The sequence below is a fragment of the Chiloscyllium punctatum genome, chromosome 23, assembly GCF_047496795.1.
Source record: "Chiloscyllium punctatum isolate Juve2018m chromosome 23, sChiPun1.3, whole genome shotgun sequence".
NCBI lineage: Eukaryota > Metazoa > Chordata > Chondrichthyes > Orectolobiformes > Hemiscylliidae > Chiloscyllium > Chiloscyllium punctatum.
Window position 1 is genome coordinate 57,151,213 of NC_092761.1, and position 23,278 is coordinate 57,174,490.

General features: G+C 41.3%; 1 protein-coding gene across 2 annotated transcripts in view; it reads left to right on the top strand.

Annotated features, from left to right (window-relative positions):
* Nucleotides 1-23,278, top strand: part of kirrel3a (kirre like nephrin family adhesion molecule 3a) — a 615,794-nt gene that overhangs the window by 548,570 nt on the left and 43,946 nt on the right. For both annotated transcript variants that reach the window (XM_072593027.1, XM_072593028.1), the window contains exons 9-11: nt 9,856-9,982; nt 11,369-11,469; nt 19,608-19,806. In XM_072593027.1, coding sequence (XP_072449128.1) covers nt 9,856-9,982; nt 11,369-11,469; nt 19,608-19,806 — 427 coding nt within the window. The remainder of the gene's footprint in view (nt 1-9,855; nt 9,983-11,368; nt 11,470-19,607; nt 19,807-23,278) is intronic.

Sequence of the window (23,278 nt, forward strand, 5' to 3'; positions counted from 1 at the left end):
GCTGAATGAAGAGACCTTGGAGTGCAGGTCCATAGCTCCTTGAAAGTGAAGTCACAGGTAGATAGGATAGTGAAGAAGGCATTTGGTATGCTTTCCTTTATTGGTCAGAGTATTGAGTACAGGAGGTCTTGTTGCGGCTGTACAGGACATTGGTTAGGCCACTGTTGGAATACTGTGTGCAATTCTGGTCTCTTTCCTATCGGAAAGATGTTGTGAAACTTGAAAGGTTTCAAAAGAGATTTACAATGATGTTGCCAGGGTTGGAGGATTTGAGCTATAGGGAGTGGGTGAACAGGCTGGGGCTGTTTTCCCTGGAGCGTCGGAGTGACCTTATAGAGGTTTATAATATTATGACAGGCATGGATAGAATAAATAGACAAAATCTTTTCCCGCAGAGGATGGTACATGTATGGAATGAGCTGCCAGAGAATGTGGTGGAGGCTGGTACAATTGGAACATTTAAGAGACATTTGGATGGGTATATGAATAGGAACGGTTTGGAGGGATATGGGCCAGGTGCTGGCAGGTGGGACTAGAATTGGGTTGGGATATCTGGTCGGCGTGGACAGGTTGGACCAAAGGGTCTGTCTCCACGCTGTACATCTATGACTAAATGTCAACATTGCATTTGCCTTCCTAACTACTGATTCAGTCTACAAGTTTACCATGACAGAATCCTGGACTAGAACTCCCAAGTCTCTTTGCACTTCAGACTTCTGAATGTTCTCCCTATTTAGAAAACAGTTCATGCCTCTATTCTTCTGACCAAAGTGCATGACGTCACAGTTTCCCATGTTGTACTCCATCTGCCACTTCTTTGCTCACTCTCCTAATCTATCAATCCTTCTGCAGCCTCCCCGCCTCCTCAATGCTACCTGTCCATCTACCTATCTTAGTATCATCTGCAAACTTAGCAAGAATGCTCTTGGTTCCTTCACCTAGATCGTTAAAGCATAAAGTAAAAGTTGTAGTCCCAACACTGATCCTTGCCGAATACCACTTGTCACTGGCTGCCATCCTGAGAAGATTAGATTAGATTAGATTACTTACAGTGTGGAAACAGGCCCTTCGGCCCAACAAGTCCACACCGCCCCGCCGAAGCATACCCACCCATACCCCTACATCTACATCGACCCCTTACCTAACACTACGGGCAATTTAGCATGGTCAATTCACCTGACCTGCACATCTTTGGACTGTGGGAGGAAACCGGAGCACCCGGAGGAAACCCACGCAGAGAACGTGTAAACTCCACACAGTTAGTCGCCTGAGGCGGGATATGAACCCAGGTCTCTGGCGCTGTGAGGCAGCAGTGCTAACCACTGTGCCACCGTGCCGCCCAAGGATCCGTTTATCCCCACTCTCTGTTTTCTGTCAGACAGCCAAACTTCTATCCATGCTAGCACCTTGCCTCGAACATCATGGGCCCTTATCTTACTCCAGGATTTAGGCTGATCAGTCTGTAATTTTCTGTATTTTGCCTTACTCCCTTTTAAAGGGTTGTCAAGTTAGCGATTTTCCAGTCCTCTTCCTGATCCTGACGATTCCTCAAAGATCACCACTAACGCCTCCACTATCTCTTCAGCTAATCCCTTAGAACTCTGGAGTCCAAGTCCATCTGGTCCAGGTTATTTATCCACCTTCAGGCCATTCAGTTTTTCTAGCACTTTCTCTATGGTGACGGCCACCATACTCAGCTCTGCTCCCTCACTCATGTGAATCTTTGGGATATTCCTCACCCATTTCCTTGTTCCCCACTACTATCTCTCCAGCATCATTTTCAAGTGGCACAATGTCCACATTTTGCCTACCTTTTGCCCTTTATATATCTAAAGAAACTCTCAAGGTCTTCCTTTATATTACTGGCTAGCCTACACTCATATTTAGTCCTTACTTCTATTTTTGTTGCCCTCTGTTTATCTTTGTAAGCTTCCCAATCCTCTGGTTTCCCACTGCATTTGGCCACATTATATGCTTTTTCTTTTGCTTTTATGCTATCCCAGACTTCCCTAGTCAGCCGTGATTGCCGCATCCTCCCTGTACCATGCTTCTTTTTCCTCAGAATGAATTCTGCTGTGTCTCCTGAATCACTCCCAGAAACTCTTGCCATTGCTGTTCTACTGTCTTTCCTGCTAGGATCCTCTCCCAGTCAATTCTACCCAGCTCCTCCCTCATGACTCTGTAGTTGCCTTTATTTAGCTGTAATACCATTACCTCTGATTCTATCTTCTTCCTCTTAAATTGCAGTTAATTCAATCATATTATGATCACTCCCTCCTTTCACCTTAAGCTCCCTTATCAAGCCTACCTTATTGCACACCACTAAATCCAGTATTGCCTGTTCCCTCATGGGCTCCATCACAATCCGCTCCAAAAAGCCATCTCATACACATTCCACAATTCCTTTTCTTGCACTCCACTACCAAACTGATTTTCCCAGTCCACCTGCATATTGAAATCCCCCACGATCACAGTAATTTTGACTTTCCTACACACCTTTTCTATCTCCTGGTATATCTTGTGCTCCAGCTCCTGACTATTGTTTGGAGGCCTATACATAACTCTAACAATGGTTCTTTTACCCTTGCGGTTCCTCAATTCTACCCACACATATTCTACACCATCTGACCCTACTTCATTTCTTACTATTGATTTAATTTCATTACTTACTAATAAGGCAACCTCACCCCCTCTACCCACCTGCCTATCTTTTTGATAGAATGTATGTCCTTGAGGCGAACACCCTTACCAACTTTTATAGGTGTACCATCAAGAGCATTCTATCTGGATACATCACTACCTGGAATGGCAACTGTACCATTCAAGATCAGAGACAGTTACAGAGAGTGGTGAACTCGGCCCGGACAATCACAAAGGCCAACCTCCCATCTATAGAATCCATCTACCAGGCCCACTGTCAAGGAAAGGCCGCCAACATTCTCAAAGATCCATCCCACCCTGGCAATGTTTTTCGACAACCGCTACCATCAGGGAGAAAGTGCAGAAGCCTGAACACACGCACCATCAGGTTTTGAAACAGTTTCTACCCTGCTGTGTTAGAATACTGAATGAACTCACAACTCTTAACATTCGCCTGTACCTGTGTTTTTGTTTTTGCCACTATTTACCTATTATTTACTTATCTATACTACTTAACTCTGTGACCTGCCTGTATTGCTTGCAAGACAAAGCTTTTCATTGTGTCTTTGTACATGTGGCAATAAATTCAATTTAAATCCAATCCAGTGATGTCTCTGTGATGTCTCACATCATACCTGCCAATTTCACTCTGTGCCACAAACTTATTTATGTTATTCCTTATACTGCATGCATCCAGATATAACACATTCAGTCCTGCATTAACCATCCACCTTCTCATTGTCATTCATTCGTCCAGTGTGCTTGAGGTTTGATTGTTAACCCTTTCCATAAACTGTCTTATTTGTGTCTGTGCTGGAGATTTTAATAACCTCTCCTGAGTTCTGTACTCTTACCTCCTCCTTTAATTTGGGTTCTCTAATTTTCCCTATAACTGAACCCTCTCACCCTTTATTAGTTTAAAGCCGTGTCTACAATCCCCGTTATGTGATTCATTAGGACCGGTCCCTTATGAGTTGTTCATGCTCCCTTAGCAGAACCTCTGCCCTAGTTTTATCTATGTCATGACCATGACCACTGGATCTTTACCTTGCCACTCCAGTTCCTCTACAGCCCAGATGAGACATCCCAAACCCTAGCACCAGGCAGGCAGCACAACCTTCAGGACTAACAATCCTGGCCACAGAAAGCAGTGACTCTGCTTCCAACTATACTATCCCCAATTATAACATTTCTCTTCCCTCCCCCCACTTGAATGGCTCCCTGCAAGTGCTGCAGTCAATCAGCTCATCCACCCTGCAGTCCCCATTTCCATCCATTCTTGAACCGGTTGGACAAGCTAAGTAGCTGAGCCTCCTACAACTCTGTCTCCGGGATCCTGCTTCACTCACAACCACACTCTCCTGTCCCTGATCACTGGCCGAATTTGGGTTAATTAGTCTAAGGAGTGTGACTGTCTCCTGAAACACAGCATCCAGGTAACTCTCCCTATCCCTGATGTGTCACAATGTTTGACGCTCAGAGTCCAGCTCATCAACTCTGAGCTGGAATTCTTCCAGCAACCAATGTTTACTACAGACATGGTCAGTGGGAACCACAATGGGGTCCATCAGCTCCCACATCATGTGGAAGTTAAGTAAATAGTTAAGCTTCTTTTTGGATTATTGGAGGATGTTGCTACTTGGCCTTTAAGACTGTTCACCTTGCAGGAAATCATATGCTATGGGTACACAATGTTAAAATTCTGTGTGACAATTAGTCCATTGTGGGTTGCAAGCTGCACACACCCAAATAAGTTAGTTTGTAAAGTAAAATAAAGAATTCTGAGTACTGAAAATCTAAAACAATAACAGAAATTGCTGGCAAAAATTAGCAGGTTTGGCATAATCAGTAGGAAAAAAAGCAGGGTGGCACGTTGGCACAGTGGTTAGCACTGCTGCCTCACAGCACCAGGGACCCGGGTTCAATTCCCACCTCGGGCAACTGTCTGTGTGGAGTTTGCACATTCTCCCCTTGTCTGTATGGGTTTCCTCTGGGTGCTCCGGTTTCCTCCCACAGTCACAAAGATGTGCAGGTTAGGTGAATTGGCCATGCTAAATTGCCCGTAGTGTTAGGTGAAGGGGTAAATGTAGGGGAATGGGTCTTCAGAGGGTCGGTGTGGACATGTTGGGCTGAAGGGCCTGTTTCCACACTATAAGTAATCTAATCTAATCTAATGTTTCGAATCTGGTGACTCTTCATCAGAACTCAGCTTTGTCGCCACATCCTGAGAACAATACTCTGCTGTACATCGCCATATACACACTCTCGACCCCTCTCTCCACCAGCACCCGCCTCACGCGTTCTCATAGATGTCCTGCCCCAAGTTCCACTTCATTCTCCAGCTTGTTTAAGATTGTAGCAAATAACTTTATCTATTCCTTTCAGGCATTAAGGGACACAAGCTGCAACAATTCCAAGATAACCTACATCATCCTGGAACCTCTTGCTGTATCCCTTCCTTCTGCCTCGATCCTTTTTCATAACCCACCTCTTGTTTTTACTATTCCTTCTAACCTTCTGCTCTCTGATGCTGAACATTCCGTACTCAGAGAAGGTCTTAATTTTATTTCTCTGCACCCATTTCTTTGGAAAGGTGTCCTCTCCCCATCCCACAGATGCCTTCACCAGCCTCTAACACTCTCCTTCTACCTGGACCCCTCCCTCTAGCCTCTTACCCACAATTGACCTGTTTATCAAAAGTATCAACTTGACATTGTTCAGCTTAATTTCTCTGCGAATCACCTCACCTATGTGAACCATCTCCCTTCAAACTGATTACACTGCGTGCTCTCAGATTGAATCCTAACTTCACTGAAGCCAGTATCACATCACCAAGTCACCCTTTATTTACATATGCTGAGTACATGGACACTGACCAGCTAGCTCAGAGCCAACCCCTAAAGTGAGCAGAACCCGAACACTCCTGTTTATATCTGTCAGTCACAGCTCCCTGAGTGGCCCAGATTGTCAAACCCAATCAGGGATCTCATACTCAATGAGATGCAACTGGCCCTCATTCCAAGTAATCAAGCTTGTCAACCAGGGTAGTGCTGTTGCTGACTAACGTACTGACCCCTATATTGTAGAGGTTGAGCAGCTACTCCTGCTGACCCTGAACCATAGCACTACTATTGAGCATCAGGCCATCAGTACATGACTGTTATCAACTTCATCTCATCTGTGGATCTCTTTGTAATAGCCTCCCAGTCCAGTCCTCCAATCCAGTACAGACCACATCCACAATCTTCTCAAAATACACATACAGGACTGCCCTGGCAGTGGGTGGTAAATTGGGTCTAACTCGATGTGCTTGTTGATAGATTTCCAGTTGGAATGCCATGCTTCTCAGAATTCTCGTGCGTGTCTCTGTTTGGCTTGTCATAGAATGGATGTGTTGTCTCTGTCGAAGTGGTGTCCTTCCTCATCTGTGTGTAAGGATACTAATGAGAGAGGGTCATGTTGTTTTGTGGCTAGTTGATGTTTCTACCTGTTCCTATCCCATGAAACCTATTTCTTCCTACCTCGACTCAATTTTTCTCCTTTTGCCCAGTCCCTCCCACTTACATCTGTGATTCTTCTGACGCTTTACATCAGTTCCAAAATCTCCAGTTCATGGTTTCCAACAGTGGTCCTTTTCATCTTTGATGTGTAATCCCTTTACATCTATCCCCCATCAGGATGGTCTCAGGACTCCTCATTTCTTCTTGGAAAGAAGGCCTGAACTATCCTCTGCCTGGTTGGGTTTGTTCTCACCCTGAACAATTTCTCCTTTAACTCCTCTCACTTTGTGGATGTAGTTTTGCTCATTGAGCTGGAAGGTTCATTTTCAGACATTCCGTCACATATTAGGTAACATCTTCAGTGAGCCTCCGGATGAAGCACTGCTGATGATTCCTGCTTTCTACTTATATGTTTGGGTTTCTTTGGGTTGGTGATGTCATTTCCTGTTATTACTCAGTGGACGGTAAATCGGGTCTAACTCGATGTGCTTGTTGATAGATTTCCAGTTGGAATGCCATGCTTCTCAGAATTCTCATGCGTGTCTCTGTTTGGCTTGTCATAGAATGGATGTGTTGTCTCTGTTGAAGTGGTGTCCTTCCTCATCTGTGTGTAAGGATACTAATGAGAGAGGGTCATGTTGTTTTGTGGCTAGTTGATGTTCATGTATCCTGGTGGCTAGTTTTCTGCCTGTTTGTTCAATGTAGTGTTTGTTACAGTCTTTAATAAAAGCAAATTACTGCAGACACTGGAATCTGAAACCAAAAGAGAAAATGCTGGAAAATCTCAGCAGGTCTGGCAGCATCTGTAAGGAGAGAAAAGAGCTGATGTTTCAAGTCTAACTGACCCTTTGTCAAAGATGAAAAGGACCACTGTTGGAAAGCTTTGACAAAGGGTCAGTTAGACTCGAAACGTCAGCTCTTTTCTCTCCTTACAGATGCTGCTAGACCTGCTGAGATTTTCCAGCATTTTCTCTTTTTGTTACAGTCCTTGCACGGCATTTTGTAAACGACGTTAGTTTTGCTTGTTGTCTGTCTTTCAAGTTCATTAGCTGCTGTTTTAGTGTGTTGGTGGGTTTGTGGGCTACCAGGATGCCAAGAGGTCTGAGTAGTCTGGCAGTCATTTCTAAGATATCTTTGACATAGGGGAGAGTGGCTAGGGTTGCTGGACACGTTTTGTCTGGGTTTGTTGCTAAGAAATCTGCAGACTGTGTTCATTGGGTACCCGTTCTTTTTGAATGCATTGTATAGGTGATTTTCCTCTGCTCTGCATAGTTTCTTTGTGCTGCTGTGTATGATGGATCATTGGAATAATGTTCAGATGCAGCTTCATTTGTGGATGTTGGGATGATTGCTTCTGTAGTTAGTATTTGGCCCATGTTTGTTGTTTTCCTGTGGACGCTGGTTTGAATGTTCCCTATTGGAAAGTTCCCCATCAAAACTAGCATCTACAGGAAAACAACACATACAGACCAAATACTGAACAACAGAAGCAATCACTTCAATATCCACAAACGTAGCTCATTAGAACATTATTTCAACGAGCCACCACACATTGCAGCACAGAGGAACTACGCAGAGCAGAGGAAAATTATCTATACAGTATATGCAAAATGAACGGATACCCAATGAGCACAGTCTACAGACTTCTCAACAACAAACCCAAACAAGCAGACAAAACACATCCAAAAATGCTAGCCACTCATCCCTACATCAAAGACATCTCAGAAATGACTGCCAGACTATTCAAACACCTTCACAACATGGTAGCCCACAAACCCACTAACACACTAAACAGCAGCTAATGAACTTGAAAGATCCTCTCCCAGACAACAAGCAAAACTAATGTCATTGACAAAATACCGTGCAAGGACTGTAACAAACACCACATTGGACAAACAGGCAGAAAACTAGCCATCAGGATGCATGAGCATCAACTAGCCACAAAAGACATGACCTACATGTCACTAGTATCCTTACATACAGGTGAGGAAGGACACCACTTCGACAGGGACAACACATTCATCCTCGGACAAGCCAAACAGAGACACGCACAAGAATGCCCAGAAGTATGGCATTCCAACCGGAACTTTATTAACAAACACAATACCTTGGACCCGATTTACCACCCCCTGAGAAAAATAATAGGAAATGACATCATCATAGGAAATGGCATCACCACAGGAAATGTCATCACCAACACAAAGAAACCCAAATATATAAATAGAAAGCAGGAATCATCAGCAGTGCTTCGTCCGAAGGCTCACTGAAGATGTTTCCTAGTATGGTGATGAAACGTCTGAAAATGAACCTTCCAGCTCAGCAAGCAAACCTACATTCTGAACGTCAACCTGATCTACAAATCTTCTCAAAACTCTCACTTTTTTCAGCTCACAGATGTGGTCATGGGTACCTGTATGGGCCCGGTTATGCCTGTGTCTTGGTGGAGTATGTAGAACATTCCTTGTTCCAAATGTTCTCAGCCCCCCGCACACAACTCTTTCTCCAGTACATTGGTGACATCATCACTGTGCTTCTGTTTCTCGTTCTGAACTGGAAAAATCTATCTTTTTTTTAGAAAGGAAATTCTGATGAGGAGTCAATAAATTTGAAACATTAACTCTATCTTTTTCCCCACCTATCATGCCAGACCTGCTGAGTTTCACCAGCAATTTGTTTTCATTTTGCTGTAATGTCTACTTCATAACTTAGAATGTCACAGAGTCCTATAACATGGAAACAGACCCTTCAGTCCAACTTATCCACTCCAACTAGGCATCCCAATCTGACCTGGTCTCATTTACCAGCATTTTGCCCATATCTCACTAAACCCTTCCTATTCATAAACCCATCCAGATGCTTTTTAAATGTTGTAATTGCCTCCACCACTCTGCGGCAGCTGGTTCCATATATATGCACTGCCCTCTGAATGAAAAAGTTGCCCGTAACGTCCCTTTTAAATCTTTCTTCTCTCACCTTAAAAATCTCCCCCTAGGTTTGAACTCCTCCACCCTAGGGAAAAGACCTTTGCTATTCCCCTTACCTATGCCCCTCATGAATTTATACACTTTTATAAAGTCACTGCTCAATCTCCTACCCTCCAGGGAAAAATGTCCCAACCTACCTAACTTCTCCTTATAATTCAAATCTTCCAGTTACTGTTTAAATAAATTAATCCTTGGAGTTAATCAATCCCTGACAAGTGATTATTCATTAAACTACTATCATTAACATGACTGTCATGACTTCTCAGATTTCCTTTTCTTCGTCTCTCATGCATTTTCTAGTTTTAACTTTAACACAGGGCTCTCAGTCTCACCTTATTCATCAGGAAATATCCCAGACAGGATAATGGAGAGTTACTGCTGGTGCTTCCACTGTCCTGTAGTACAACAAATACCTTGTGTAGAAATGTAACTAGAAGCTTGAACAGACAAGGTATTAAGTTTTGGTTGTGCAACCTTTAATAACTATAAACTATACACAGAAGCCTGATACAGCAGAGATTCACTTTTGCCTCCTTGCACAGGTCCCAATCACATGTGATCAATTCCTTATGTACATGTTCAGCAGCTGTTGCTAGACTACAGGTACAGTTAACCCTTTACACTACACTCTCCCAAGTCTGTATTGCCACTGATTGTTTTCACAATTTATTTACCCACCTACACTTTGCAATGTTGATGCTGTTGAACTCTGACCTCTCTGCTTCCTTTAGGTTCTCAGCAATGACAACATCATGACTCTAAAGGCTGTGGCCCAGGAGGATGCTGGGAAGTACGTGTGTAGGGCTGTTGTTCCACGAGTTGGTGCTGGGGAGAGGGAAGTCAGCCTGACAGTCAATGGTAAAATAATTTTGTACTCCTGGTTTACAAATCGATAATGTACTGCATTTCCATATATTTATATACAATATACTAATGCATACACTGCATTCATACACAAAAAACTTACATATGCAGACTCACATATACTTGTGTACAAACAGACTCTCACAGCATTGCACATGTGTGAAGACATGCATAGGTATATTTGCATACAAATGTACACAAATATACAGACTCAAACACACGCAAGAACACCTAAGCACAACAAATGCATGTGCACAAACACACACTTAAAATACACAGACAGATGCTCATATGCACATATAGATGCACTTCATTGTAGTCATGTCTACACATAGATGGGGACGCATGTGCTTCATCACAACTGGCACTTAAAGGCAGGTTCAATGAAACTCTTGGAAAGGTTTACAGATGCACATGTATCTATTTACCAATATATACTGGCATGCACATGCACATCCCTGTGAATGAAACTGCATTCATTATATCGACTTTTATTAGATGAAGAGAACATTGATGTTCAACAGGAACGCATTGTTGTATTGCAGTCTTTGGCACTATGAGGTTAGAAGCAATTCTGTTGTTGATTTTGGCACATTACTCATAGTTCCTCACTAATACTTCCAAAGAATGCTCGTCATCCTGCTTTCATTTGCAGAATCACTAGTCTAAGGCTTGAACACTTATGGGAAAATGTCATTTCATCAGTGTCCTCTGAAAAAAAGTTCTCCCAAAAGAAGGGAAAAATAAATAAAGTTGCACAGTTCAAATTTAGTCCAGAAAACAAAACATTACTTTCAGATTAAATCTGCAGAAAAATAATGGCATTCCTAGTGAACAAAATCAAACATAACCCGAAACCCTGACAGTTCACGTAATCAGACATTTACATCAACTTCCTCTACACTCCATTTCATATTTCAAAAAAGTCTCACAATTTTTGCTCACTGAAGTCAACAAAACAAAAAGAAAAACGCTTGTTACCTTTGAGAAAAAAAATTAATGCAGGTTTGTTTGTTCCATACTGTGTGCAATTACCCTTTAAAATATTCATTAAAATGTAAATTTATTTTAATTAGACTGCTAATAATGAGCAATTATATTCAGTTTAATTATGTGCAGACTGTGCCCTGATGTTGCTTGTTCCTTTGGAGAAGGTGTAATACAAGGAGGGCTGTGATGGATGAACTGTCTAATTTAATAAAGTTGTTTGATGAATTGTGTTTGTGAGTATGTACATATATATAGAGCATGTGTGTATAAATATGCATATATACATATATGTGTATTTATAACATATGTGTGTGTATTCTTGTATGTAATTATATATATTCATGCATATGTGCATACATGTGTATGATTTGTTTGTATTTTTGGTTTCAGGACCTCCCATCATCTCCAGCACACAGATGCAGCATGCTCTACAGGGCAAAAAAGGACAAATCAAATGTTTCATCCGGAGTACACCTCCACCTGACCGAATAGTAAGTGACTCAGCGAAATAGACACTTCCTCAAATGGACAAAATAGACATATTACTGTCTCCAAAATATCACCCTGCTTTATCAGTTAAAGAAAATCTTTCCAATGCCTCAATGATTTTGTCAAGCAAAGAATTTAATTCAACTGGTAAGGAAAGTGCATGCATTTTGGTCTTGTGGTGCAGGTGGCAGGGTTCCTACCTCTGAAAGCTTTGCAGGTTCTACTCTGTGACTTAATTCCTAAGAAAAGTGCAGTCAAATACATTGAACATTGACTTGTAAATCCTACCAACAGTGAATGACAGGCAGTTAAGAGTGGGAGAGATTCCTGGTCATCCATATGAAGGAAAGAAATTGGAGCCTCCACCATCATAATCTGTAGCTCCAAGTTACAATATGCACCTACAAGTGTATTATACCACAGCATTTTGGAATCCTGAGTGGACTGTAACCACTGCAACTACCATAATTGTAGGAAACTTGTAAGCCAAGTAACACACAGGGAGATTCCACAAATAAACAGAAGTACTCACTTAAAGTTCCTGAAAATCACACCTTTAAATGAAACAATTTTAAAATCAATCTTTCCCATATCATTCTCATCAAAACCAGAGTTAAGGCCTTTCAGACACTTCTTACCCAGAAGAAAACAAAGTACAAGTTGAAATACTTCACTACACACGGTACTGAGCATTCTGGATGAAATAACTTATTAAATAAAATAAAATTTGTGGGCGGCACAGTGGCACAGTGGTTAGCATTGCTGCCTTACAGCGCCAGAGACCCGGGTTCAATTCCCGCCTCAGGCAACTGTGTGGAGTTTGCACATTCTCCCCGTGTCTGCGTGGGTTTCCTCCGGGTGCTCCGGTTTTCTCCCACAGTCCAAAGATGTGCAGGTCAGGTGAATTGGCCATGCTAAATTGCCCGTAGTGTTAGGTGAAGGGGTAAATGTAGGGGAATGGGTCTGGGTGGGTTGTGCTTCGGCGGGTCAGTGTGGACTTGTTGGGCCGAAGGGCCTGTTTCCACACTGTAAGTAGTCTAATCTAATAAAACGAAATATAAAAGCAATACTTTGGTTTTAGGCATTTCAGTATGTTTCTCAGCAGAGCAAAACATTCAAACAATATCAACTCTGGTGCAGCACTTTCCAACATATTTATAAATAAAATAACATTCAAAACAAAATAAAAAGAAAAGTATTATAAATGATAACTTTAAATGTAAAAACTAAATGCATCAGCCTCCTGATTTTGCATTGAACAAGCTCCATCTAGTGACAGACATTGATCAATGCAGGCAGCAGTTTAAGACTTCCAGGGATCTCAATTTAAGCTAAGATCAGAAATGGAGCCAGACGAAGAGGACCCAATAGATCAAGACCCCAGTGGTGCCAAAGGCACTGAGGTGTTTGGAGGTGAGAATGGAAAATGGGGACAGGATATCAAGAGTTAAGCCTGGTACAGAATCAAGAGGGGCGATGATACCAATACAGCTGGAGAACTGCCATGTTTGCATGTGGAAAGTGCAAGCCACCAAACAAGAAAGGATGTTATAGCAACTTTAAATACTGACTGAGACAACATTACTTGGGAACTCCTGTGGTGCTATCAGCTCTCTATTCTAAACATGAACCTCCAGTGTCTATTGCCACTACATCTTAAATGTTGCATTTATAGCTTTTGTTTTTTTTAAATATCTCTAATTTATAAATGGCTTGGAATGTACAATAATTCAACTTGTAATGTTTCATAAGACCATAAGACAAATGAGCATACGAAGGCCATTCAGCCCAGTAAGTCAATGCCACCATTCACTGAGATTATGGCTATACTGATAAATCCTCATCTTCACTTTTCTGCCTTTTACCCATAATCTTGGAACCCTTTAAGGATTAAAAATCTCTCAACCATCATACTCCTGTGCAATAAAAAATTCCATTGATTCAGTACCCTCTAAGAGAAATTCCTTTCCATCTCTGTCTTAACTGGGCAACCTCTTACTCTGAGGTTATGCTGTCTGGTCCTAGACTTTCACACAAGGAGAAACAAACTATCTCCATCTTCCCTGCAAAGTCCCCTAAGAAGCTTACATGTTTTAATAAGATCATCTCTCAATCTCTAAACTCTAATTACTCAATCTCTCCTCATAAGACAGTTCCTCCATACTAGGATCAACCTTGAGAACCTTCTCTGAATTGACACCAATGCCAGTATATCTCTCCTTTGATAAAGGGATCAAAACTTTTTATGTTATTCTAATTGTAGTCTAATTAGTGCCTTGTATAGTTTTAGCAAGACCTCCCTATTTTTATACTCCACTCCCTTTGAAATAAAGGCCAACATTCCGTTTGCCTTCCCTATTTCCTGCTGAACTTGGATTCCCAAACCTCTGTGATGCAGGTTTCTGCTGTCTTTTTCCATTTAGATAATACACAACTCCACTATTCTTCCTGCCAAAGTTCACAATCTCACATTTCCTCATATTACATTTCATCTGCCACATCTCTGCCAACTCATTTAATCTGTCTGTAGACTCATATCATCCTCAGCACATACCTTCTCATGTATTTTTGTGTCATCTGCAAACTTGGCAATAAGACATTCACCTTCCTCATTCAAGTTGATAATATATATTGTAAATAATTATGGCCCTCATACTAATCCCTTTGGTACTCTACTAGTTACATTTTGCCATCCTGAAAATGCCTGCCTTATTCCAACTTTGTCTTCTCTTAGTTAGTCAATCCTCTAGCCATGTTAATATTCTACCCCCAACACCATGGGCTCTTACTATGCTGTATACCCCAAACCATCACCCATTCTGTGAAGATTAGGATTATTGAAGCTGATCAACAGTAAGTTAAAAGCAGATTTCTTGAGTCAGGAAGTCATTTTTTTTCATATCATCAGCTGGGTCAGGGCAGAAGAATGATGGGAAATCAATGAACCCTATGGAGTTGGTCCCCAGGGAAAACCATTGCCTTCAGCAGTACAACTGAGGAGAAAACTGAACCAGCAACGCGTTGGTCAGCAGAAAGTGAAGGTTATTTTTGAAGGGGGGAACAGTATTTTTCTAAAGACCTATAATCTATTAGAGTCTCCGCATTCCCATAAATTTAACTTCTTCAAATCCTAATTTTAATCTTTGCACCTGTGTTTTCAGTGTCTTAAACTCCCTGCACTGTAATCTCCAGAATTCTCCCTGTAAGACTTCTCTAGCTCCCTCTCCTATTTGAGGATGTTCCTTAAAATCTGACTTTTTGGCAAGCTTTTGGTCACTTTATCTGTTTGTGTGATGCAGTGTCAAATTTTCCTTAATAATTCACTTTAGTAGAATAATAGTGTTAAACATATAAATGAATATTGAACAATTCTTCCTGCATCACTTCTCGAAGTTGAATCATTCCTTTCCTTCTGTGTAACCCAAGTCACCACTGGTAATACAGCAGTGCAGAGAAAATTCGATAATGTTTGCAAGGAAGAAAATAAACGAGGATATAGTTTCCAGATGTACAATCCAATGCAGCACTATTGGTGAGAAACATCTGGTGCAGCCTGTACAGTGTGTGATTAAATATGTAGAACATGCAAAAGCTATACAGATACTCGATTTCTCATTAGTTCCTCAGCTAATAGCTTTTTTATTGCAGCAAGAAGCCTTTATGGATCAGCAGAAATAAACCTGAATCATTTCAGAAATGGGAATGAATGATTCAGTCTCTCAAATGTCAGCTGTGGGTTTCATGTTCATCGCACTGCTTTCAGCTTTGTACTGATTAATTTGAGCGGGCAAGAAAAATATGTGGGGATCCCTACTCTCAGACTGCACATAATAGCAGAGTTGTGTGTGATTATTGACTGCAAGTGAAATTGTTGTCCAAAATGAATTACTGAGAAGTGCAGCAAACAGGGAAGCACAGGAGAAACAATAAGAGGTTTCTCTCAATGCATTATGCCAGTGATTGCTGGACAATATTCTTTGATGATGATGGACTGTCTATTGGGATAGTTTCCAGCTGCAGTTTTCAGTCCCTGGGTTTGTTTATTACATCGAAGTGATCAGTGGGAGATGCTCAGAATAATGACTGGCTACCCCTTTTTGGTTGGGCACTGTCAACTCACACTGGGCTGTGGTTTTACACTGAATTTGGGTTTATTCTTGGTTAACACTAAACTCAAAACTCTAGGTTTACTCTGAATCCAAAACTATGGGTTCACTTTCGACTCAATGGTCTGGATTCACTCTGGGATAACTGTCAAAGCGACACTCTAGGTTCATTCTGGGTCTGATGTTATGGATGCACTCTTGGTTCACTTTGGATTTGATACTCAGGATTCACACTGGATGAACTGTCTCTATTTATTTTGGGCTTTGTAAATTGACATGATTATGTTTAATTTTGAATCCTTTCTCACTGCAAGTTGCATGGTGAATCTCAAGCCAAAGTCCAGACTGAAGCAGAAATGCTGCACAGATATTTGCTCTCAACAGAAAGGTTGTGCTAGAAATATCAGTAAATCACCCAGAATCACTTGTAGAGTCTTTGGACTTTGATCAGTTAATCCACAAACAATCTTTCATATCATATTTCCCCTTTCTTGTCAATAATCCTAGTTTCTCCAGGGCTGGGTAATAGTTCCACAGGCTTTGGACTCCTCACCTCTTTCATCATTCTTTATGGTCAGACTTAGATGGTAGCAAGTTTTGAGAACACTTGTAACACAGGTTGAGGTTCTGGATGTAGGTTTGCTCACTTAGCTGGAAGGTTCAATTTCAGACGTTTCGTCACTATACTAGGTAACATCATCAGTGAGCTTACAGATGAAGCGCTGGTGGCATCACCTACTTTTTATTTATGTTTAAGTTTCCTTGGGTTGGTGATGTCATTTCCTGTTATTTTTCTCAGGGGGTGGTAAATGGGATTCAAGTCAATGTGTTTGTTGATAGACTTCGAGTTGGAATGTCATACTCACAGGAATTCTTGTGCGTGTTTCTGTTTGGCTTGTCCTAGGATGGATGTGTTGTCCCACTCGAAGTGGTGTCCTTCCTCATCTGTATGTAAGGATATTAGTGAGAGTGGGTCATGTCTTTTGTGGCTAGTTAATGTTCATGTATCCTGGTGGCTAGTTTTCTGTTTGTCCAATGTAGTGTTTGTTATAGTTCTTGCATAGTATTTTTTAAATGTCATTACTTTTGCTTGTTGTCTGTATAGGGTCTTTCAAGTTCATTAGCTGCTGTTTTAGTATGTTGGTGGGTTTGTGGGTTACCAGGATGCCAAGAGGTCTGAGTAGTCTGGCCGTCATTTCCAAGATGTCTTTGATGTAGGAGAGTGGCTAGGATTTCTGGACATGTTTTGTCTGCTTGTTGGGATTTGCTGCTGAGTAATCGACAGACTGTGTTCATTGGGTACCCGTTCTTTTTCAATACACTGTAGAGGTGATTTTCCTCTGCTCTGTGTAGTTCCTCTGTGCTGTAGTGTGTGGTGGTTCATTGAAATAATGTTTTAATACAGTTTTGTTTGTGGATGTTGGGATGATTGCTTCCCAAGAAGCATATTACATATCTGTATCCTCCTCACAATACTCTCTAACTTTCCATATCCTGATTGTTGGAGAATGAACATAAGTTGGGAGAATACTTTCAGAATTCTGCAGAAGTCCTAACAACATACTGAAATTACCTGGCAAGTTTAAACATTCAATGAATTGATTTCCACAACCTGAGACCTTCTGTGAATTACTCCATCCTTGAGCTCAGCATCAGAGACTTTACATTAGTCATACTGATATCCTTATCAAAAAAATGTTATGGTAATTAGTTTCTTTGATCCTTGAGGGAAATCTGAAGATTGTGTCCTGCAACCAATTCCCCTAGTCACCCCCAACCTGTTCTAACCATCTGTCTCCTCCCCCACCACCCAACTACTATTCATCCACCTCACCCACTCATTCACTACCAACACGTTAGTTAGTGAAAACTTGTTTAAAAATCACCAGAACAGGGCAGGTACTGATGGGAAAAGGGACTTGTCATAGAGTCATAAAGTCATTGAGATGTACAGTATGGAAACAGACCCTTCGGACCAACTCATCCATGCCGATTAGATATCCTAAATTAATTTAGTCCTAATTTACAGCACTTGGCCCATATCCCTTAAACCCTTCCTATTCATGTACCCACCCAGATGTCTTTTAAATGTTATAACTGTCCCAGCCTCCACCACTTCCTCTGGCATCTCATTCCATACACGCACCACCCTCTGCATGAAAAAGTTGCCCCTTAGGTCCCTTTTAAAGCTTTCCCCTCTCACCTTAAACCTATGCCCTCTAGTTTTGGACTCACCTACTTCAGGGAAAAGACCTTGTCTACTATCCTTATCTATGCTCCTCATGATTTTATAAACCTCTATAAGGGTAATCCCTCAGCCTCCGATGCTCCAGGATAAACAGCCCCAGCCTATTCTGCCTCTTCCACTAACTCAAACTCTCCAACCCTGGCAACATTCTTGTAAATCTTTTCTCTCTTGTGCTTAATGATATTTACTATCTGATGCCTGCATTGACCCTTTCAATACATCATCTAGAATCAGCAGTCCCAGCTGCAAAAATTACAAAAGGGTCGGTCCATGGAAATCTTCACAACCAGTGCCAATAAATTCAAAATCAATGCTGACTGGAAGATCTGGGTTATTGTATCCTTGTCACAACTTCCTTGCCTACTAATCTTTGTAACATCAGCAAAATCGACAATATGTCCTTTCATCCAATACAGATTGGAAATAGTTAAGCCCAAACACTGATACCTGTGGCACCTAGAGTTTCCAAATTTGAAAATATCCTGTTAGTTATGCAATCCATTAACAATGCTGACATATTGACCCCAATATTTTTATTTTTGTCTTATCATAATCCAAATGCACAACATCCACTGCTTGGACCTATGTCTGCCCTGCTCAATACATCTTCAAAAGAATACTAATAAGTTGATCAAAAAATATTTGCCTTTCCGAATTCCAGAGCTTAGGTTTTATGTAACTGAAGTCACAAGCATAGAATGTTTAAAATCCCAGAGGCAGAAAGGTTGTTAGAACTTCATATCAACAAGTTGTACTATCCCTTCCTTTCGCTTTTCAGGAAATTGTTGATAGGTTATTTAACTAAAAGGATTTTCATTGCAGCTGAGACTGTGGCCCATATCTGGGCTTTCCATTGAGGCCATTATCAGCAATCAACAGGAACCAGGAATCGTGTATTTTGCACAACCCCTTGTCTCCTGCAGATACTGGAGTTGGTGGTTCTGGGAACTCTCCTGAGGATCTCTTACAAGCCATTGCATTGCAATGGAGAAGAAGGACATAGAGTGGACAGGGAGAAACTGTTCCTGCATTATAAATGGATTGAGAATTAGCACAGTTTCAAAGTATTTTGTAAAAGAAGCAAATATGATGTGGTCGTGATCAGTTTTAAGGCACTGCCTGGAAGTGTGGTGGAGGCAGCTTTGATCGAATCATACAAGAAGGCATAATGGTAACTATAAAATCAATCTGCTCAGACACACCTCCAGAGCAGGTGGAATGTCAATATGAACCTCCTGGCTGAAAGATAGCGCACTACCATTGCATCACAAGAACTCTTAAAAAGATATTATATGATTATTTAAAGGAAACAATATGCAGGCTTCAGAGGGAAAAGACAGGAGATTGGTGCTGAACCAAAATGGAATGAGAGCCAGGGCAGACATGAAGGACCAAATTGCCTTCTTCTACATTGTAACAATTCTGAGCTTCATTCAAGTGATTTTCTGGAGTAGGGGAAAGATCTCAGATGGATTAGTCTTTGAAGATTTTATTTCCACCTGCATGCTTGAAGAGCTTAGGAATTAATCTCCCATTACAAATCTTCAACGTTCTCCAAGCAGAATCCCAAGTAGAATTGAGGCTCAATGCTGCATAATTATACAAAGAACATGACATTTATTACAGCTTTCACAAGCTCAGGACATTCCAAACTGCTGCATAGCCAATTAAGCATGGTTACAGCTACTTCACTCTTAAGGCACTCTGGAATATCCTGGCAGGCCTGATGATCTTCGAAAGCAGATGATAATCTAATTTCTCCTTTTCTTCTATTGGATACACCTAGGCTTGGTCATGGAAGGAGAACATTCTAGAATCAGGGACCTCGGGACGTTATACGGTGGAGACAGTAAGCATGGAGGAGGGTGTGATCTCCACACTGACCATCAGTAATATTGTGAGGGCAGACTTCCAGACAATTTACAACTGCACAGCTTGGAACAGCTTTGGTTCTGATACAGAAATTATTCGCTTGAAAGAACAAGGTAGGCCAGCAAGAGAACAATGAACTTGTGCACCTCAGTATTTGAATTCACCTGCCTTGTTTATTTCGAAGTGTTCATCCTACTTTTCACCTTTAAAACCACTTCTCTTTTATAATAACCCACCTATATTTGGGAACATAGAGTTGGAGGAGGTGGGAGAGCTGTCAGGAGTCTGGGGGTTTTTTGAGTGGGAACAATGGTGAGTTGGGTCTATTTAATAGTTACAGTAAGTATCTTATCCTCCAATCTTTCCTGTTTAGCTACTTAGCTTAAGTAAATCAGAACCCTCTAAAATCTGTATCTTTAAATATTTAACCTACTTTTCCAATCAACCTGTTCAGAGATGAAATTATGTCATGTGGGACTTGAAGCCGGGTCTCCTGGTAGGGACACCACGAGAGGGCTGATAAAATCTCTGTCTTTAAAGGGTTCCAGGTGCCAATGAATTGCACATCAGAATTTTGAATTTCCCAGGCAGTTTCCTCAGAGTCAGCTATACTCAACTCTAGTCTGCACTGGTGTAATGACTCCCTGACCATTAAAAAAAAATCTAAGTCTTCATTGCTGAATCTAATATGACTCTAATTCATCCCACTTCCTTCTTTATTTGCTTTCTTTCCTTAAATTTAATCAGGAGACAGAGCTTTGGACTCAACATTCATGAGGTCACAGGTGCCAATTACCCTCATTGTGTGTTGATCCAGTATTTCCAGCATGTAACAGCACAAGAATAATACAACCTGAATGTTGGAATAATCCAATAGATGGGATACCTCCGCTGCAATTTTCCAGGCTGTTGTCTCACTCCATCATGGTTGAAACCCTTGACTGTGCCTTCCTTACCTGGAGAGACAGTTTCTTGAGTACTTGAGTCTCCAGCATTGTTTCTTCCACCCAGTATCAGCTACATTTAATCTAAACCTCTGTGTCCATACAAAGTCACCTAAACCTATCACCCTATTATTAACCAACTTTAACTGGGACCTTATGCCTTAGATTATCATTTCAAGCTCTTTCTTCTTATACTCAGATAGTTCCTCCAACTCTTGGTCACTCTTCCCAGTGGTAAGCATTTATCTCAGCCCCCAGACTGCACCTTGTGTTCCTCTTATTTAGATGGCTCAGATACCCACTCCAATTAAGACTTTTCTTCAACACCTTTCCACTCCACCCTGCCCGATAGATGTTAACATACCATATTTTTATCTGCTCCTGCCTTTAAATTATTCTGAAAATCTCACTTTTGGGTCTGTGATTCTAGTTTCCCAGACTCCTCCCACCCTTTTTTGCTGGCTCTATCCCCATTCACTGTTTACAATGTTCTGAGAACCATTCTTCTGACAGCACCATGATTTAAAGACAAGTGCCCTTGTCATCTTCATTCACAGGCAGTTTGTGCAGCCTGCTCTGCTTCAGTAAACAGTAGTATGTGAATATATTTGTGAGCAGAAATTGAAAATCCCAAGGCCTTCCATCCAGAAACATGTTCTATACAATCCCGTCAGTTGGTTTATTTTAGCAGTAATCATTTTACGCTCAGATAACAAATATTTATCTGACTTATAACTTGCCTACATCTTGGTTGTGTCTCATTTATCTTTTTCTGTTGCTTTATCAGACCTTCACAGATGCCAAATTTAATTTGCTGAGTGACTCTGTGGTTTAGGCAACAATTGAGCCTCTGGTCCTTCTTTCTATGGGTTTGAGTTCAAATCCAGCCTAGAAATAGGAAATGAAGGTCTCACTAAGTAAGTGCATGTTTAACATGCCAAGTTGTCTTTAAACTGGCAATCTTATTCAGTGAGCACCGGCCTTGAAATATGATTGAATTAGTCACAACCCTGTGAGCTTGGGGCTGCCCACAAGCTCTGATTGATGCGGACCACAGTGTATGAGTTCTGCACTTAGCCTACTTTCCCAGCATTGACATCTCTGAACTTGCTGATCCCCACACTTGATCTACTGAAGGATATACCAAATGGTTTAGTACTGCTAAGTACCAAGAAGATCCTAATCTGATCTGCAGTGAGGTTAGTCATCACAATTTTAACCAACGTGAGTGGTTTTGGTATCTCTCGATGAAAGAACACTTCTCAGTCCCAACCCTCAGACTCAGCACCGCCTTCTTGACCTGCAATCTTCTTCCTGACCTCTCCGCCCCCATCCCCTCTCCAGCCTATCACCCTCACCTTAACCTCCTTCCACCTATCGCATTCCCAACGCCCCTCCCCGAAGTCCCTCCTCCCTACCTTTTATCTTAGCCTGCTTGGCACACCCTCCTCATTCCTGAAGAAGGGTTTATGCCCGAAACGTCGATTCTCCTTCTCCTTTGATGCTGCCTGACCTGCTGCGCTTTTCCAGCAGCACATTTTTAAGCTCTGATCCCCAGCATCTGCAGTCCTCACTTTCACCCACTTTCACTGCCTGGGTCCCATATGCAGAACTGATTTTGACATACTTCTCCAAATTTTTTTATATGCCTCTTCAAAATGCCTCTTATCTTCTCATTATATTCTTTGCTCTATGTCTGAATTATCTGATTTTGGAATCTTGCCTTGAAGAGATAAGGTTAAGATTGTTGAGAAGGATTGAAGTTTCTTGTATTGTCTTTTGTTATTTCGTCTCTGTTCAGGAGAAAAACTGGGAGTGGGTTGATGATATCCCACTGTTAGTTCCAGGTGGACAAGGCTCCTGACGGGTGCCCATGTACACCCTAGAATTTCACAATTCCAGGTCCAGTACAGCCTGCTGTCTGGTCAACTCTAGATTGAGTTATTCTGAGGAACTATTCTGAAAACAGTCTATAAACTTCTTACCTAGGCCATCCTTGCTCATCTGATTTTTTCCAGTCTACATGCAAGTTAAGGCATTATTGCCATACCTTTCTGACAAACTCTCATTTTCTTTCCTTTTCACTAAATCCTGCTGTGTAGTTAAATAAGGGGATTGTATACCACTCTCACAAATGGTAAGCTGTTACAATTTCTCACCTCTACTCAAACTGCATCTAAATCCTGGTTTCCTGAATTTCTATCATCCCTCTGTATTGTACTAATACTGTCCTTAACTGATTTTCATAGCTTCCTGTTCTTCCTAACTGTCCTGTGTACTTCAATATTCAGGTCCTAATCTATGTCAGCTATGCAGCTACATTTCTATAACTGCTACCAGATTGTGTTTTTGTATTTCTATCTGCACTATCTATTCATCTCTTTTATTTTATTCAAATACAGAGTTTAGTTTTGTCCTTTTATTACATTTGTATCTTAAATTTGTACACTCTATGCCTTCCTATTACAGTCTGTTTACTATCTTCCAATATACTTAATCTATACCTAACCTCTTTTTTGATCTATCTAAATCCTTGATAACCTACATGGATCACAATGACTGGATTCTCTCCTTCACACTGCTGGGTCCTTTCCATCCCTTAGCACGTGCCAGTAACCCTGGCAGATAATACAACCAACTG